The sequence below is a fragment of the Onychostruthus taczanowskii genome, unplaced genomic scaffold (assembly GCF_017590055.1).
Source record: "Onychostruthus taczanowskii isolate IOZ18803 unplaced genomic scaffold, ASM1759005v1 scaffold15, whole genome shotgun sequence".
NCBI lineage: Eukaryota > Metazoa > Chordata > Aves > Passeriformes > Passeridae > Onychostruthus > Onychostruthus taczanowskii.
Window position 1 is genome coordinate 9017123 of NW_024498685.1, and position 20326 is coordinate 9037448.

Sequence of the window (20326 nt, forward strand, 5' to 3'; positions counted from 1 at the left end):
ACAAGCCATATTGGAACACAAAGATCATGTAAAACTATCTAATAGTCAGTTTTTCAGTCACAGAAACAGGACTGGAAAGGAATTCATCAGTAGTTTGTGGTTTTTTTCAAGAGGAACTGTCCTTAGACTATTCCCAACATGTACCAAAGTGGTTCTTAAACTGAGCCTGTGACAGAGAATCTACAACATCTGTGAACACTGTCAAACAATGTTGACCTAAATACATACAAAGAGCCCTTACACTATTCTTCCCAGCTCCTGTTCCAGTACCCTGCTGTAAAATTACATTAAGGATCTGTACACAATTAACATCTAAAGTAAAAACTGAGGCAAAAAGCACTAGTGAATACTTCAAACATCTTTTTGCTGTTACTTGTTTACTTTCCAGTACACATTACAGCAATCTGTTTTCTCCTACCTCTTACTTCCAATGCCTATCCAAAACTTTTCAAATATTTTCTGTATCATTTGCTAGTAAAAAATTACTTGGCACCTTCTCTTTGCTGGGTTTGTCCCTGCCTGCATTTTTTTCCTTGGGTAACATCTATTCCTGTTTTAACTAGCAATAATGAAATTTCTGGAGTTTCCACATTCCTGAACTGTTGCTGCCACTCTATTTACTACTAAATTAACTCCGTATTAAATTGCTGCAGTTTCCTAATTCTTGTTTATTGCTCCATCTTAAGAGAAAATAAAGAAGTAGGTTAATCCACTCTCTGAGCAGCAGCCCAAAGGGATGTTTCATCTCTTCCCTTGCATGTAGCTATGAATTTCCACCTTTCTTTAAGCAGCATTTGCCTGAGTTCATGTGAACACCTCATCTCTCAGTGAAGGGTTAAAGCAGTGAGCTGATGCAGCTCCTGTGGCTGCACAACTCTCAAACATCACCATAAGGAACCAGCAGCAGCCAGCACTGGAAGGGCACAGGGGGAAGTGGGCCTAGAAATGTGTGTGCACAACTGCTCCTTTTGGAAACAACACAGCCTCAGGAGTGAAAGCCAGTCTTGTAATTACAGAGTTACAAACAGTAAGCTTCTTCCTCTGAATCCTACATCTACCACCTTTCTCAGCTTGCAAAATCTGTTTCCTTAAGACAAACACCAAACCAATCAAGTGATGTTTGCTGTCTGTTGATCAATCTCTTAGAACTGGGCAGTTCAAAATCTGTTTCCTTAAGACAAATACCAAACCAATCAAGTGATGTCTGCTGTCTGTTGATCAATCTCTTAGAACTGGGCAGTTCTTCTTTTTTGAGTAATGAAATTCAACTAGCTTCCACTTTCAGAGCCTGAGCAGTTCCTTTTTTAGACTAAACCAAATCTAAAATAGCCACAACAGAACTTTAAATTAGTTTTTTCACTTTCTGCTACAGGCCATTCTGAACAATGCCATAATGTCATTCCAATAATCAAAGCTCCCTGTTATGCCTAAATTTCGTACTTTATTTACTTCATAGTTTACAAATTGTGTCATCATTATGTGGAAACATCCATTATAAGCCTAGTTCTCACCCCTAATTTCACGCTTCCAGATTATCAAATTGAGTTTCAGCTTTTAATATACCACGGTCAAATTTTTTACCTGTCACATAGCCATATCAAAAACCAAGGTTATGCCCAAGCTCTAGAAGGAATGTTTCCCCCTCCTTATGGCTCATCAACCAGAATTCAAGGCTCATCTTGACAATATTCCAAAACAAACTATGCATTCTACACAGATGGATTGCTGAACTGCTCTTCTTCTGATCTTTCCAGGTACACAAGTACACATACAAAGCTTCAGTAGCTCTTGAACTGTACCTCAGCAACGCACTTTGGACACCGCCAGTCACCCTTGGGTACATCAGGAAGAGGAGGAATCAAGCAGAAGGTGTGATAGCTGTCATCACATCCATCACACAGTAGCAGTTTGTCCTCGTTATTTCCTCTACCACAAAATAAGCAAACATAGAGATCAACCTGTGGAGGGAAAAAAAAAAGTTACAAGAAATTTCTCATCCAGAGCTTGCCTTACTTAAACTAAGGAAAAAAGGATGATATCCTGAAGCCCAATATATGAGCATCAACCCTGGATTTTGAGAAGTATTGATAGGGACAGCTTCTGTTTAACTCCCAAAGCAGCACTACATGGGAGCAGGAGGACTTTGGGTGCTGTAAAATAACTATCCAGTTCAGTTGGACTGTCTTCTGCTATCTAACTCAAGCAGCATCTCACTCATATTATTCTAAGGCAAAAGTTACAGTTTTTACAACTCCCTCTCTTCAGCCTTCTTATAATGGAAAACAATTTAAACTAAATCTCTACAAAGACTGCATGGCTAAGGAAAATCTCCAAAAGGTATTTCAGAAATATATACATCATCACTTGCAACAGTACAGTGGTATCTTTGTAATGAAAAAGAGATCATCAAATCCACAAACCGACAGATTTCAATCTAGAAATTCACAAGGAAGCAAAGGAAACCACAAGTAGAAGTACCAGCTTCTTTCTCATTTTTTTTCCAAAGCAAAGAATAAAAACTCTGAATTGTGAGAGAAGTATTAATCCCAATACAACAGCAAACAGTTTTTGGAAGTTGTACAAGATAGTCTCTCAACAAGAACAACACTGACTGGGAGACATTCTCTGGGGTCAGAAAGAAAACCGTATGAAAATATTTCAAATTTTCTTTGCTCTAGCTTCCTGTAGAGTTCGCAAAGAACTTTAATTAATAGATATTTAACATAATTCTGAAGGGGTGCAACAATATAAATTTAAAAAACCTGGGTATTACATTATCTTTGCTAAAAAATTACCTTTTGTATAAACTTTTACTAACAGCATGAACTTCATGAATGACACCTACTCCAAATTCTGCTACTACTTCCACCAGCCCCTGCCAATTCAGGCTGTGTGTATTTCGTTCACACAGCTCAAAATAACACCAGAAGAGGTGGGGCTGCTTTTGGTGGGGTCTGTTAATTTAATCAAGATGTCACAAAAACATGTGCACTTCAGCTGTCTGTGTGTATTTCGTTCACACAGCTCACAGTAACACCAGAAGAGGTGGGGTCTGTTAATTTAATCAAGATGTCACAAAAACATGTGCACTTCAGCTGATTAGGCTCAGGTGGATTAAATAGTTAATGAGAAACCCATCTCGAGTTACAGTGGCCTAGTTAAGCATGCAACCTCCTAGCTATGCAGTAATATACTTCTTCAGGAGACTGCTCAGGTTTCTTAAGAAACTATTTTAAAAAATAATGCAGCTCTACTCAGAGGCATATCATTTTCCCCTATTAAAAAAACCCCACACATTCAGCCTCATGGAACATTATGTCTGTCCAAAGCACCAAACCAGCTGCTTTTGCTGCAACTACATGGAAGGGAGGGAGGGTATCTCAGCAAGCACTTTCACATTCTCTTCCCAAAACTTAGTAGTGTATGAAAATGGCAATCCTAAGTTTTCTGTGGTCCTCACTAGCTACCTCTCACTAGTAATACCTTCTTCTCTCTAAATTCCTATTAACATATGCAACCTCTGTTAGCATAAGTGATGATGTGGCAACTACAAAAACTGCATTGAAATAGATATTCACAACAAGCAGACCTGTGATTATGCAATAACCACAAAAAATCCTGCTAGCCATGTAATAAAACAGTGTAACACTATGATGATATATAATTATATGCATTAGGGGGAGAGAAGGAGATAAAAAGGTGTATTTTATCTCCCAGTTAGTAATTCACTACGGGAGTAAATCACACAGGACTCCATTTTCCTCATGGTGGAAAAAGCTTATTCTTTATCCACATAACTCCTTTTTATACACCTTTACAGACCTCGTGTGGGACTCAATTGGTTAGTAGTTTTCTTCTCAATTACTTCCATTGGTTAGTAACAAGTTGTTATTCTGTATTGATTGGTCACTCAAAGTCTTGGTGTCTATGTGCAGGAACAGTTGTTTGTGAAAGATAATTTTCATTTTTCTAACGGTGCAAAACCAGTTTATGCAGGTGGAGGTTATTTTTTTTACCCAGGAATAGATTATTATGTTAACAAATTGCTCACAACAGGATTGCTTTCACATGGGAACTTGCAAAATGCTAGCTCTGACAAGGCCAGACACTGATTCCAGGAAAGCCTTTATGAAGCCTTTCTTTATGATTTTTACACCTTACTGCAACAATTCACCAAATGAAATCAATTTCATAATTAGCACTTTAAAAAACACATAAATAAATGATGGAGAAATATGCACAAAACTGCACCAAAGTATTTTTCAGCCCAGTGTTACATGAGGTAAATACATCACCAGTGCATTTAGGACTGCTTTCCTTATCCAAGTATTAAAAAAAAAGTGTGGAACCAAATAGTACTAAGTCACAAAATTTCAAAATATTATCATTACAGCAATATAATTTCAAAACAACAGTTCTGTTGTTAGAGTATTTTTGTTTTCTCTTATAAATGCAGGTTAAATGAAAAAAGTAAATAATAGTGCTCCATAAAAAAAAACCCAGGAGACAACACAAAATATTTTAAAATTAAAGCATAGTTAAAATTATCAAATTTACATGGCCTAGGAAAATCATATATTCAGAAGTAGTAGCACAATTGAAAAAATTCAAGTCACACAAATCCTAACTGATCTGCAATGGCACAGTGATCTGGTTTTTAAATATCCAAATTCTCCCACTTTTTCTGCCCCATATAAAAATGGGATTACTAGAGTCTTCAGGTTGTCTTGGCTTTCCATGGTTGAAATTTAAGCTTTTGTAAGTGTTCTCAGGCTAAGAATAAAAAAAAAGGAACAGCTGAACTCTATGTGAAGAGTCTAATTCTTCAGACAATAAGAGCACAGCTCTCCATTCACGGCTGCATACACACGTTAAATTATGACACTTTAAAAGTAGGAAGTCACATTCTGTGAAAGGCATTAAGAACAACTGTACATTGCTTTTCCATGGACAAACATCAGAGAACTAAATGTTTTATTTTTCCTATTCAAAGTCAAAACAGAAAAGACACAAGATGTGGAAATGCTAAAAACAAACTCCTGAAGTAGTGGAGCACCTCAGAGTCTCTTCTAAGGAAAAGAAGCAGTATTATACTTGTTCTACTAAGGGGAGCTCTAACAAAAATTGAACTATTGAAGGCATTCAAGCATGTAGCAAGTATGATCAGCAAAAAGCTTCACACTGCAACAGCCTTCCTGTCCAAAAGATGAAAACAAAAGCCTTGAGCACAGTTTATTTTTCCAAAATACTGTTCTTTCTTCCCATAACAGTATCATCTGCTGCAGCATGCATTCATTCATCTGTTTGGAGGGGTGGGGGTTCTTTTAGAGGAAGAAGAAAAATCTTAGTAAATCAAGCAAGTCCTTTCTGTCAGAAATCAGAGGAAAGGCATCAAACTTACGAAGTTGACAGCAAGAGTTCCTTTGCGCTGCCTCATCTGCATTCCGAACGCTTCTGATCTGCTTCCCTTGCGCCTCCGCGTCACCTCGTCTGGAAGCAAAATGAAGTTAAATGCTATTAATGTGACATCAAGATAGATTTAACTTGTGAAAACACCACAGACACACAGCCTGGCACCCTGCCTTTCAAATCAGAAACTACTTAACAGTCCAAAGAAAGCAAAATGTCGTGTTATATCTGGCCAATCTAAAATCAACAGGGATTAGGAAAAACATCTTTTGCTTACGCTCACAGGTGATCCCAATGGCTTCATGTAAAACAGTGAATTAGACTCCTAAGTTGTGCACTTTGCTGGCAGGATCAGTTTCAGCACTTTTAAATCCTGCTTCTCCTTTCAGTCACTCAGTAAATGGAACAGCTGCTTAATTGTTATTGTTACTATATAATACATAAAGAGCTGAAACTCTGCCAAGTTATATGAAGCACTCTGTAAATCTCTTGTGAATGAAACTCTAGAATACTTAGCTTTCTTTTTCCACTTTTGATTTGCCTTCTTCTTAGTACTGTCTCTAGAGACATTCAGGAAGATTTAGCAGTCTCACTAAAAGCAAAGAACTCACAGAAAGCTACGAGCCAAGATTTAATTACCCTCTTTATCCTTTGCTCCCAATGCCAGTCCCATCATCTTGGGTCCAGCTCCAAAGATCTGCAGCTTCTTCAGTTCAGTGTTTCTACTCATTTCTCCTGCCTCTGCCTAAAAATAAATACGAGACCACATCAGCATAAACCACCAATATTTCCCCTCCAGGTTTCTTCACAATTTGTTTCTATTCCACTCTCCCAGAATATGTGCTCATCAAAAGAAGCAGGCCTGAAAAGATATGATTTTCTGTTCCTAAAGGCAATGAACATATGCAAATGAAGTGAGAGAGAGAATTTTTGTCCCAAATTCCAAATTATTTCCCATCCAATATTCTGAATCAACTACAAGCAGTGACCTCTACACCAAATAAAAGAACTAGGTTTGACATTTTGCAAAAAATAATAAGACTGCCAGAGCAACTTTTCCCAAAATCACTATGATTCAGTCAAGTGCCTGGATTTTGATGCAGTTTCAACAGGATTTCCTTGTCTGTTTCCCTGTGTAGATACAGCCACACGACACTAATAAGTTCCAACCAACTTCCTTAAGCTTGGCTGCTTCTGGGCTTATTTGTGATGAAATGTTGTGAGTACAGTTCAGATCACAGCTACTCATGTGGCAAGCTCAAAATCAGAAGTAAAATGACCCATTTGGGGACAGCTCCAAGCCCCTGTCAATGAGTTTCCTGAAGTGTTCTGCTCTAATGAACTTTTCTGTTTCCCATTACTGACCTACCTCATTTTATCACATCACTGCCACTAATCTAACATTAGAAAGAATAAAAAAAAGAAAATATTCTGCTTTTATCTGCAACACAATTACCTTGGCCTTTTTCTTTATGCCACCTCCCTATACTTTGAAAAATCTCTCTGATGTGGTATAGAAGGCCACTAAATTCTCACTGTTCAAAAACTTCCTCCTGAAATTCACTGATCTTAAAAGACCTCAGCAAGACTAGCAATTTTGAAGGTGGGCATGTAATTTTAAAGAAGTTATTCCTCAGTTAGCTTCCTGATGATACTTCATCTGTTATTTTTCCAAGTTATGGCCTGATGTCTCATGCCTGTCCCTTGGGGTGACATGCCTTTAAAGTCTTTAATCAATTATTAAAAAAACCCCAAAAATATCTTCTAAAAAAGTGTTTAACATAAGTTCTGATACACTGGCAATAAACATTAAAAAAGATGATTCTTCTGCCTTAATCAGTTGTTTTTCTTGCTCCCAGAAGACATTTCAAGATATAGTTTCCTATGCATTATTACTCTAAGGAATTTTTAGTGATATTTACAGTCCCTGTTCCCACTGAACTGGGTATGCATTATGCTAACAGGCATCTTTCCAACCTAATTACTGCTGATATTCTAATTTTGAACATTTATATGTTGATATTAAATTATTTGCACTTTATACGTGACCAACTTTGTAAGCCCACTGTGCAACCATGCAAATTTTTCCTCACCAATTCCTAACTTTTTGGCCAACAAACCATAAGCAAACACACCAGAGACTTCCTAGTCCTGCATTTTCCATTTCAAATTCATTAACAACTCAACCATTCTCTCAACTAATAGAACCTGACAGAATCAACCCACATATTTCACACAGACATCATTTCAACAACAATCTCCTCAATTTCTCCTACTATTGTGACCAAAGATAGTTTTCTCAATGAGATATGAAAAATAATTTTATTATCATATTTAATAAAATCAAATCATTAACATGCAGCAAGAAGGTTTTACAGCTTAGTTTAAAAATACATTACCTAAATATATTTTCATAACTCCTCAGATTTACTTGGATACCACTAAACTTTAGTGGATGAAATCCATTCATGCTCAGGTGGAAAGAGCTACAGAGTTTTGAAAAAGAACAGTTTGCATATGGGAAAATTAATGTTTTTTAAAAATCAGATTCCTATGTAACCTCATGAACACTGACTGGATATGCATACTGAAAGGTGCAAATACCAAAAGTATTCAGAAGCCCCACAAAGCATTTTTCTGCTGTGTCCTTTAAGAGTGCAAAAAAAAAAAAAAAAGCCAAACTCACAACTGTGAGTGCATGGAAGCAGCAGCAATCATGCATTCCTTGCCATTCTCTCACTGCTAACAACACAAAACTCCAGCTCACTTTTGCATTATATTTTCTCTACCCAAGTGAAATGAACTTGATTAAATCATGGTTCTGCTCTTATCTCCTCTTTGTCCTGAAGACACAGACTGTGCCTTTTACCTTCTCAACTGAAAGTACAACCCAAGGGTTTTTTTGTATATGGCCAAGACTAATAACACAATCCAGTTACACTGCATTCACTCACTATTCTCTTGTCTCACCCCTCATCAATCCCGAAACATTTGCAACCCCACTCCTCCACCCCCAATGTGCAATGGTTACAACCAGTAACCAAAATATTTACATGTTTGGGGCATTTCTCAGCATCTCCCAGAGTTCTTTTGTTTCACTATTTTGTTTCAGTTATTGACTTGGAAAGAAATCTTTCAAGCAAAAAAACCCTGAAGCTTCTTTTACTGTGTTATTCTGCAATCATAAAGAAACCTGAAAGCAGACATACTTAGAATTGTTTTTAAGAAAATTCTCTGGACATTAAGTTAATATCCTTTGAGAAGATAGCACTTCTTGTTCCAGTACTGCAATTCCTTACCAGAAATCACCATGACATAGCCTCATTAGAAAAATCCCTTGTCAGCTAAAATACACCCTAACACATCATTTGTGAAGATACCACTACCATTTTCTAAGAAAGTATTCTCCTAAATTTAAGCTTTCCTTAAGGACATCCTCTTTTCCTAATCTGAATTAATTTAATTTTTATTTTGATTTTCTTTACAAGCCTTTAGGAACTCAGCTGCCTTTCTCCAGCTTTTATTTGTGAAAGCTTTCTTCAGAGAAAAGCATAAAGTTTATTTTCCAAACATAATTGCTCACCATCTAATTATTCCCTTCCTATTCAGAGACAATGTTTCCAACTGACATTTGATTACAGTATCCAAAGACTCTCAAGCTATGCTCCACAGAGGACAACCATTGCCTATTTTCTTTCAGTTTTCACATTCTCAAAAAATCCTGAAATTTGCTTTTTCAAAGTCTCTCACCCCCTCCTACTGCTGAGGATGCTTCCCTATTTGAGTAATGTCTGAATACTACATTTATACTTTCTTATTAATTGCCCATTCTAAGGTAAGTTATCTGCAAGAAGATGCAGAGGATCTTTGGAAACTACTTCTAGGGCTTGGAAAAGATCTAAGGATCTGCAGAGGTCTGTGGAATTATCCATGCTCACTAACCAGGCACTGGACTACTTGGCACACTACATACAAATCATTCAGACGTTTCAGCTAGAGCAGAATGACATTTATGTAGTAGGTTTTTACATTACTTGCATATTACTGGCTCTCTGAAGATTGTTTGGACAACCTCTGGTCCAATTCCAGGTACGCATTTCAGACAATAAAGAGTCCTGTCTACAATAAAAAGGTGCACTGAAATCTGGAACAATGTCTCCATGTTCTCAGATATTTATTTACACTGCTACCATTTCTGGATGCTGAGGAAAAATCTGTCTCTAAATGCTGCTCCAGGGAAGACTTAAGATAGTTATACACAGTTCCAACACAGCCAAAACCTACTTCTCCTGGCTGTGCAAGGAGGATGAGTTTTTCCTGTATTCAAGAACTCACTTCAGCCATTTTAATAACTAATGCTTAAAAGATAACATGGCTACAAGCCTAATAAAAGGCATTTAATTTTTTTTTTTTTTTTTTGCAGATTGTCTAAATAAAATTCTCTTACTTCTGAATTGCAGGCCCTTCAAACAAAGTGAAACAGTTTACAGTGCCAGGATCACCAAAGAATCATCTTTCCAACATGGAGAAATGACAAGTACCATTATTCTACTGAAATCAGCAGGAAAAAAGATCCCACAGGACCTTGATAAAAGTGACACTTTTAGACCATGTGTGAGAAAAAAAGGACATACTGGCATTTCACCATAAGATTAATTCAAATCCAAAGAAGAATTCCATACAGCAAATGACTGCTGAAGTTCCTGCAGCACTCTCAGATTTTCTACTTAACTCACTACCAATACTTTGAGAGATTTGGGAAGATAACAGGCCTGGGACTGCTTGTGTGATGCACTGCTATATGGCTATGATAAATAACTTCAAGTCAGCTTTAGCAAGCTGAGAAAACACACTAAAGAAGACAATTCAGTCTAAAGCATCAGAGAAGAAGGCAAAAAAATTATAAAGGATACTCAAATACCTCAGTGACAAGAAAGGTGCATTGTAAAAAAAAAAAGGCAGTTAAAGAGCACTTGAAAAAACCCTGTGGTGCTGGAGCTCAGTCTAGAATAGTATGAAGCAAGTAGGAAGTTGGTTGCATATAAATCCAGCTTTCACCCACGCTCTGCTGATGAGCCAGCAGGGAGCCTCCAGACTTCATGTGAAAAGCCTCAGGATGGTGCCTGCAAGGAGTATCTCTGGCAGAAGGGGAAGGCCTCGTTTAAATAGTGCAACAGAGCCATCAGGGCAATACCCCACAATTATTTTCAGTAAGACAGCAATTTTAAATGGTGGTGACTCAGTCTGAACTCTGATTTTCGCAGGGGTACCTCCCAGGAGTTAATATCACCTACTAGAATACCAGAAATTCCTACAACACCAGTAATTCAGAAGGAAAGAAACTGCTTTTCAGCAGAAAAATTGTAGAACTCCTGTATAGTTCCAGCCATCACTGATCATCTCCTCACACATCTGTTTCAGCTCTTCAGAAGAACTGCCTGCCCAGCTTGAGATAGTTAGTCCCACATGCAATTCCACAGTTAACCATTACTTACATGTATTTGCATTCATGTCATTAAGAGGCATATTTTAAAAAGGTTTAAAAAAGTTCTAGAACTTTGTACAAGCAGAAGCTTTAACATCAACTCACAAACAGCTTTCTGTCTTGTTTTCACAGACACATTCATTACCAAGGTACTGAGGCCACTTGTCAGTAAACAAAAAGAAACTTTTAGAAGTTTTGACACGAACTGTGCATACGCTGTATCAAACCAGATCTCAGAGTTACAAACTGAGAGTTACTTCTCTGGATTTTAGTTAAATGAAGACTGCTTCCCAGTGGTGCTTCTGAGCAGGTTCCCAAAGGCTGCTGCACTGGTGGGAGAAATAAGCATTCTGTCTGCAAGAGCTGATCAACAGGAATACCTGGGATTTGACACGCCTGGTCCTCTTCAGCATAACATTCATCCTTGAAGCCTGCTTTGGGGAAGCTTGGGCATCTGAACTGAGGTCCTCAGCCTCCACTTTTTCCTTAAGATCCAAGTTAGGCTTTTGGATGCCCTAGAGGAGCAGAGCACAGGACACTGTTGGTCAGGCAGTGCTAATCATTCCACAGCCTATGAATCATTCTGTTTGCTAAGAAACAGGACGAGTGAAGTCACACAGCATTATACACACCATTTGGAAAAGAGGCCAATTAATTCATTCACCCTTCAAATAAGAAAATTGAATCCCAGCTACCAGGTTATCAAGAGAAAAATAAACATTTCCAATGAAGCATATCATCTTTTGCCTTGTTTTCCTTCCCAACACAGTTGACTTCAGTCCCATAAAGAAACACCAGAAAATAACTACACAAGGTCACGTTACAACTTCCAGCACTATTCTGTCACAGATAACTAAGAGGGTGGTTCTAGCTTTGTTGGCACAGCTGGAGCTTCTAACAGCCCTGACCCCACGTCCCAGTTCCACTCTGTGTGCCTTTTGGGAACCCTCTTCACAGCATGAAAGAAGAGCATCTCACCATGAGGCTGACCCCGGACTGGAAGAGCTCATAGGGATACAGGATCCGTTCATAGTGAGACTTGAGCAGTGACCCCGTGCCTTTCCCTGGCAGGTAGCCAAGCCGACTGGCCACTTTAGACCATTTCTTCTCTTTGGTCACTACTTCAAAGCCTCCTTTGTTGGCAACAATCTGAAATAAATAAAAAGTTAAGGGTTTTGAGCCGCTCTCACCAGCTTGCGTAAAGCAAGAATCAATTAAACCAACCAAATGTTAAAAGGTTCCGTGAAAAGGGACAGAATCCTGAAATTAGATTTTGTTTCCTGAAAGACTAGTCCTTCAATAACAAAGCACTTGACTTATTTTTATTGCTTCGTATATTTAATGTGATTTTTAATTTACTAGCAAATGTAAATTGCATACTGTCCGCCACAGGAGGAATCCAACAGTTAAGGTTTATCACGTGCTGGAAAAGATACAAAACCTACCATAAGAACAAACTGAAAAGTTTACCCTCACCAGACTTGTATTCTGCTGTAAAAATCAAGTCTGGCCAGCAATAAAGCCCATTTTAACAGACCCCAGGCAGAAGGGAGTGTTGGAGCTCAGAACTCTCACAAAACCCTGAAGGGAAGACAGACTACTATAAAAAGAGGGAAAAGTAAATTTACCTTCCAACTCAGTCCAGTTATTACACATGACTTCACTTGGTTTGAGACCAGTAATTCACATACAGAACTATCACTGCTTACAATTATATGTATATACAATTAAAAACAAGACCATTTGCCTGCAAGCAGTATAACATCATGAGTTGCTTCCTCCAACACACAGGCCACACTTCCACTGCCTCCATTCCTTTTACAGTTCCACTGCCAAGCAATTTAAAACACAAATGGATTATAATTCCATTTATATTGTTGTAAGACTAGTATCATTTTTACAGCAGGGTAGTTTTGCATTGCATTTCTTTACACACGAGGACTAAATTTCAAGCTTAATGTTTCACATACTGTTAGAAACCTCAAGGCAAAAACATTTTGTTACTGGAGTGAAATTTAAGGTTTCCTTGTGAGGCTGAGGTAAACTGAGAAGTCTGTGACACTGACAAGTGAATTCGTTAATTGTGGTTTCTCCTATAATCACACAGACTTACACTTAAATAAAACAATATTATTGATCATTATTTTACCTCGTATTTACAGAAAAGCTCTAGAAAAAACTTTTAAAATGAAACCTGTCCTAAATTTCAACTTATCTTTAAAACTTCCAGGAAAACTTGTTTTCTAAAATTATCTATGAATGAACAACAGCTAAAGAAGCCAATAACGAACCAAATGAACTCAGAGCTGCAAATCTACAGCCAACTGAAATGTTCCAGCTCATTACAGTGACCCAGATATTTTCCAGTACCTCTCTGATATTCTGCATTTCCCAGTAAACCACCATAAACACAAAAAGAAAAAAAATACAGGAAGACATTTTATCAGCTTTTCTCTGTATTTTATCAGCCCTTCCAGACTTTCCAAAATACTTGACTTTCTTTAAAACAAAAACACACTCATTTACATTTTTACTTACCTAAGAGAAACAAATCTTGATGGGGAATGGAAACTGATGCTCTAACCTAGAAGCACTAGAACTACCAGAACTTCGGTCTTTTCCCTGCAAGAAGAAATCTACCTATTTATATTTATTAGCAGCTAAGTCTTTAATGGTACATATATTTTGCCAGTGCAAAACCAAATTCCAACAGAGACTTGTGTGTAAACTTTAAAAGAAGTTTGGTCTGTTCACCAAACATAACTATGGAAATATTAATTTCTAGCCAGCCTTAAGCCAAGCCTGTTTTGGAAATTAAAGTATTCCTGGAGCTGACATTATATATTTTCAAAGATACGTGTTTACAAAAACCTCTGCTGGAAGAGAGGAAGGAGAAATTGCACCAATTCATTACAGAATTGTTGATCAGAGCTGAAATGCACACAGACATACTGCTGCCTTCCCAAAGAATGCCTCAAACTCCTGCAGCTCCACCACATGTAAAAAGGGGGAACTAAAAATCAAGAGGCCAGCTGACATCAGGACATTCAAGCTCCACAAGGTAATAAATACCTGCAGTATGGAATCCAACCAAAGGTAACTAATTTAATTACACTGTGACATGTTTGTCATAAACATTCAAATCAGAATTTTTTTTTCACTGTATTTTTCCCACTTACTTAATCTCTGGATTAATGAGCACTGTAACACAAGCCCTTCCTCTTGCTTGGTTTCCTGAGCTTGAATGAAAACTGAAATCCCTGTCTGCCTAAGGCCTACAAATACTTACCTTGCTCAGACCATACAGATCCAGTATTTTTCTCTCAACCACGGGGATTTTTAAATTGGATCCTTGGAGTTCCCAAAATTTTGCTAACTGATCCAAGAAGTCCAGTTTCACTCTTGTCATTGCCTGGAATCAGTAAAGGTAGACAATCACATATGTTCAAAACCAAATATGACAAAATCTTAGAGTCCTGACAGAAAACAAGTTAAGTTTTTATAGTGTTTCCATTTTCAACGTGCAACTTCGCAGGGGAGGTATTTCTTTGTCAGGTGAAAAAAACAAAAAAAATAGAAATATTGTTAAAAATAAAGACTTTACAAAAAGAAAATTATATATGCTTTTCTTTCTGCATTTAAGACACTATAAATTAAATTCCTACCAAATAATTTCTTGGTCTGAAAGCAAAATGCATGCTTATGAAATAATCAGCATTCCAGGGAGAAACACAATCACAATTATTTATTGTGACCCCCAAGAGAACGCCTCATTTCACCTGAGGCTGTGGAGAATGCTTCCAAAACAGAATGATAAAATTAAGATTATGGGAGTGTAGTTTGACTAGAAGTGTGTAGTATCACATGGTAGAAAACCCAGAGTTTAAAGTTTTAGAATACAGTAATATATATAAAGCAAGATAGAGGTTTTAGGGTGGAGGCTAGTCCTTCTTTACCTTCTTTTTCATGGGTTTGGGGGGTTTTGTGTAATTAGATTAAAAAGTCCGCATTGCGGGCCACAGGTGGTTGCTTATTAAGTTAAAAGTAATTTGAGTGTCATTTCTTAATTAGAGATTAAAAGGCCTTGCAGAGAGAGAGATACAGCTCCATTTCTTTAGTTTGTTAGAGTGAAGTGCTGTAGAACACATGGCTTGTGAGACTGTAAGACAGATAATAACTAATGAACATTTCAGTCCAAACAAGAAATCCTGTCCTGTGCATTTAATCCCAACCCTGGCAAAAAGAATTGAAGACTCAACACCGTGGTGTCCTGTGTGAACAGGACAATTATTGGTGGGCAGCAGAGCAATTACCAACAGTTTTTATATATTACCAGCTTTTATATATGCCTTATCCACACAAAGGACCTCTTCTCACTTTCCATAAGGAGACTCATTTACAAGCCAAATGACATTTTGGTATGTGAACAAAGCAAGGCTTTGAGAAAAGGAAAAACCAGGACAGAATGGAGGTCATACTGCTTACAAGACAGTTTTTAAATCATAAAATTAATCAGCTATAATGAGCCTATAAAAAAATAATTTTAAGGCTTAAAAGGCATTATCAGGACAGTATGAGGTAACCAGAGGCATCAGAGCAGCAGGAAATATTTTAAGAGGAAAAAAACATTGCCTGTGGAGTTCTGAAGCATAGACACTGGCTGCTCTTACTACACACATGATATTTGGAATTCATTCTAGACACTACCAGGTGAATGGGAAAAACTCCTGTGGTTATTTTGGGTAATAAAATAAAAACCAGATTTTTCTCAAAGCAAGGGAGAGTTGTTTTATACAAGTTCTGTCACTGCCAAGCATAAACACTGATATGGTCTATGGGCTTCTAAAGTGTTCCCCATCCAGAAACCTGCCAAGATGCAAATCTCAAGCAGGGAGACCTCATTCTTTCAGTGCAAACACAAAATTATATCAACAGTGGAAAAGCTCACCTCCAGTTCATTCAGGCGCTGAATTCGTGGAGTGAAACGAAAACTTTGTACTTCACATGCAAATGGAGGCTGCCAGTCCTAAACAGAGACAGAAAGACACTTTACTGCTTCCAGAAACTTCTCTGAAAAATGCACAAAACCAAACACCCTAATAACACCTGAGTAAACAAGGTTCTGATAGTAAATTAGTTTCTAAGAACAACTGGTGATATCATTTTCCAATTTTAAGACATTTTTGTGCTTATACAACAATGTTCCTCCCACCATATTTCAGTCTGAAGAAAGATCCTCACAGATTCAAAAATGTCAAAGAAAATAAGGTTCAAAGCATCTCAGTATGCATTACCTCATGCTAAGCTTAAACATGAGATACACTCTGTAGCTGGTCTTTATTTACTTTAAATAAAGAATCCATACATCCTGCACACTGAAAAATCCTCAGTGTCAACAGCAACAAAGACTAAATCAGGCACAGCATAACACATCCAATGGTTTTCTGCTTGTTTACAGTCATTTCAATAAAGACAAGACTACCAGTCGGGAGCCCAATTCTTGAACAGAAACGGAGCCATAAATAATGATTTTCTCAGCACTGTCAGGGGTCGCTGCAACCACAAGTGGCTCCCAGCCCCACCTCTCAACACCGTGTTACAACATCAAAACAAGTAATTCAGCTTTTGAGCACTTTTTACCAAAGCTTTGGTTACAGCAGATCGTCCCCCTGGCAGTGACTACACCAGGAGAGGGACGCGCCATTACAGGTGGGCAAGCCACACAGTCTGCTGCAGCACACAAAGGCCTCGAGCACAACCTGAAATATTTACAACTTCTATTAATAGGAAACAGCAATTAATCAGTCAGGGTAGTAAGAAACGTGTGATTCAGCAATTACTGCAGGTTGCAAATCAACCTGTGCGTCGTGTGAAACCCCGCAAGGCGAGCAGCTCAGCGGCCTCAGAGGAACACGAACGCATCCAACAGCCAGGAAAGTTCCAGTTATCCTCAACGAACAGGATCTGCATCTGCTCCTTGTGGCCTCTCAACCTGAGCTATGCAGCTTATTTTAGAAAGGGCAGCCCCTTGGAGGTCAAGTTTTCACCATGTCGTTAAACTAAACACATTCCGGGTCAGGAGAGAACCACGAAATCCAACCAGCAACCCCCACACCCACACTGTTCTCAGTTACACACTCTCTTTCCAGGTTTTTATCCCTCTCACTGTTTTCTAGCCTCTTACTAACAGCTGCATTTGAAGTTTATTTGTCAACCAGCAACCCCCACACTGTTCTCAGTTACACGCTCTCTCTTTCCAGGTTTTTATCCCTCTCACTGTTTTCTAGCCTCTTACTAACAGCTGCATTTGAAGTTTATTTGTACTTTAATAATTCAGAGAAGTGCCAAGCTGCCTGATGCTGTCCCTGTGAAGACGTGTCCAGTCTTTGGGGCAGGTAAATTGGACAGATCAAGCTGCTGCCCCCTGAAGAGCCGTGCACAAACGCAATGCCCCTACACAAACAGGCTGGCCGTCCTCCTCTTAACAGTCTAAAAATGGTCTTTACAATGATCCATCACTAACAAACACCCTTCCTTCTCCGTCTTCCCCGCCCGGAGCAAACGCCCGATTTCACCTACAAAGCCTCCCCAGCTTCCACAAGTCGGCTGCTGGCGTTTTGGAAGTAAAAATAGCACCAAGTCCCGGGCACGGCCATGCACTCACTATTCGCCTCTCAGCTGCTCCAAAGCAGCCTCTACAAAGCCCCGCTCGGAGGTCAAAGACTCCACAGGTTCCTCGGCGTCCCTGGCACGGACACCGCGGCCTATGGAAAGGGACACACGAAACCCCGAGCGGGGGAAGGGCCTGCCCGGCTCCTCACGCCCGGCCACCGAGGGCCCGGCCGCTCTGGGACCGCCCTGCGCAGCCCGGGGACCCGCCGGGCGCAGCCGCCGAGGCGGGCGGTACCTTGGGGGGCCGGATCTTGCAGATGCCGGTTTTCTCGGCCAGGCCGCGGATGCGGCCGATGAAGCCGAGCGGGTCGCTGAACTCCTCCCAGCTGGGCTCGAACACCGGGCACTCGGGCGGCGGCACGAACTCGGCCGCATAGCGCGACCCGCCGCCCCCCGCCATGGCCGCAGGGGGAGGGGGGCGCCGGCGCCGCCGGGAGCGCAGGGCGGAGAGGGACGGCCGGGGGGCTCAGGGGCTGGGCCGGGGACCGAGGCGCATCCCCCGGCGGCGCTGCCGGGCGGCGCGGCGGGATCTGCTGCCAAGCGCGGCTGCCGCTGTCCGGGCCGGGAGCGCTGCCCCCGCCCGAGCCCCGCTCCTCGCGTCCCGGCCCGCCGGAAGTGACGCGCTTTCAAAGCCCTCCCCGGAAGTTTTTGCACGTTGCCTTCCGATCCAGAAAGTAGTCCCCCCGCCGCGCTTCTTCTGGCGAGGTGACTTCCGCGCCTGCCGCTCGCGGGAACGCTCCCGCGACAGATCCCAGCGCAAATCCGCCCCGCCCGCGCCCCTCAGGGCACCGCGCAGGGGCAGGAGGGACCGGGGACCGAGAGGGCGGGGCCACCTCCACTTCCGCCGCGGAGGAATGTGCGACGAAATCCAAGCCATTCACTTCCGGTTCCGCGGGGCCGCGTCGCCCATTGTCTGTGCCGGACGTCAGGAGCGCCGCTGGAGGCCCCGCCCCCTCCCGGGCCACGCCCCTCGCAGGCCCCGCCCCCCGTGCCCTCAGGAGCGGCCGGTGCCGGAGGAAAGCGCCGGGATGGGGAAGGGATCCGCAAGGATCACCGAGTCCGACTGCTGGACACCCCAGGAGTCACACCCTGTGCCCGAGAGCATTGCCCAAAAGCTCCTTGAGCACTCGCAGCCTGTGATGTGCCCACTGCCCCGGGGAGCTGTTCAGTGCCCAACCACCCTCTGGGGGAAAAGCTTTTTATAATATCCAACCTGAACCTGCCCTGCACAGCTTCAGGCCGTTCCCTCGGGCCCTGTCACTGTCACCACAGAGAGATCTCTATTTTTTACCTATCCACTGCAACCCAGCCTTCCAAAGTAAATTGTATGTCTTTTTGTGTTTAACCAGGACTGTGCCTTCGCTGTCTACCAAATTTCACTTTATTCTTACTGATTATTCAAACCTCCGTGTCAGTGTTCTATTTCAGCCTCAGGAAAAGTTAATTCCCTCCTCCTGTTACCAGGAGGCTTTGCAAGATCTGATGCACGCAGATCAAAACATTTCTCTGCATCACTTCCCTGCCAGATTAAAGAGGTGCCACCCACATTTTACGTGTGGGAAACACACCTCCATGCAAGTGGCTAATTTTAACAGAAGTTACAGGTAAAACCAAACTGATCTTATAAAACATTGGGCAAATTGATGTTATTGTCTTGTTGCTAAGTATTCTTGCATTTCATAGGGGGATTCTGACATGGATGCTGGATAATTTTAGTGAGGACTGCATAAGCATGTGGGATGCAGACATTTCCTTACTAGGATCTAGAAATTATATATTTCTACAAGCTCCTTCCACTTTTTTTTTCTTTTATTATTTGGTTGTGTCTTCTGTACACAGGGCTGTACCAGATTCTTTTGAGGAAATACATGTATGTTGTATTCCCAAGAGCAGAACCATCATGCACCTGATTTCTAAGACAACCAGTGATTTAGCCAGGAATACCAGAAGGAAAAATCTCCGTGCTCAAAAGCTTTGTTTTGAGATCCAGTCTTTTGCTGGTTTCCCTGTAGACTCTTCAAGGTTGTTTTGGTTTTTATGTTAAGATATTTAGGCTGGTGGAGGTCTCTGGGAGGCAATGCTGGGAAAGTTGCAGCAGCAAAACCTAAATATCCTATATAACCCGAGGGGGCGTTTTTCTCATCAGTTCTGAAAGAGATCCTTTTTAAAAGAGAATTTTAAGCTTTTCTTTATTACCTGCTCTGTTTTTTGGGGCTGTTGGCCTTTAAAACACCTGTCCACGTGTACTCCATGTCAGTTTTTATTTTTCTTGGTTATCTGGGGTTATTTATTGTTTCACTGTGAGACTTCAGCCCCTTGTACAGTGTATGTGCTGGTCTCTGAGAGTGGGGAGAGCCCCCTGTCTAATCCCAGGGAATCTAAAATATCCTGAGCTGGGAGGGACCAACCAACAAGGGTGATCAGGGCCAGTCCCTAACAGCAGCCTTTCTTCTGGACTTTGCCAAGAGAAATTACCTACCCTGCTATTTTCTCTATTTCATGAGGAAATTGGTTTGAAGAAGAATCACAGAGCCATGGAATGTTCTGAGCTGGAAGGGACCTGCAGGGATCACCGAGCCCAGCTCCTGGCCCTGGCCAGGACACCCCAGGAGTCACACCCTGTGCCTGAGGGCATTGTCCAAACGCTCCTTGAGCCCTGGCAGGCTGTGCTGTGCCCACTGCCCCGGGGAGCTGTTCAGTGCCCACCACCCTCTGGGGGAAAAGCTTTTTATAATATCCAACCTGAACCTGCCCTGCACA

General features: G+C 40.8%; 1 protein-coding gene across 2 annotated transcripts in view; it reads right to left on the minus strand.

The window, feature by feature from the left end:
• The window catches only part of KDM5A (lysine demethylase 5A), a 48979-nt gene extending 30467 nt beyond the window's left edge, over nt 1-18512 (minus strand). For both annotated transcript variants that reach the window (XM_041398547.1, XM_041398546.1), the window contains exons 1-8: nt 17802-18512; nt 15843-15920; nt 14184-14306; nt 11873-12043; nt 11275-11409; nt 6049-6154; nt 5402-5490; nt 1800-1958 (exon numbers count right to left, since the gene is read on the minus strand). In XM_041398547.1, the coding sequence (XP_041254481.1) occupies nt 1800-1958; nt 5402-5490; nt 6049-6154; nt 11275-11409; nt 11873-12043; nt 14184-14306; nt 15843-15920; nt 17802-17966 (1026 nt within the window). In that variant the 5' untranslated portion in view covers nt 17967-18512. The remainder of the gene's footprint in view (nt 1-1799; nt 1959-5401; nt 5491-6048; nt 6155-11274; nt 11410-11872; nt 12044-14183; nt 14307-15842; nt 15921-17801) is intronic.
• Nucleotides 18513-20326: the final 1814 nt, after the last annotated feature.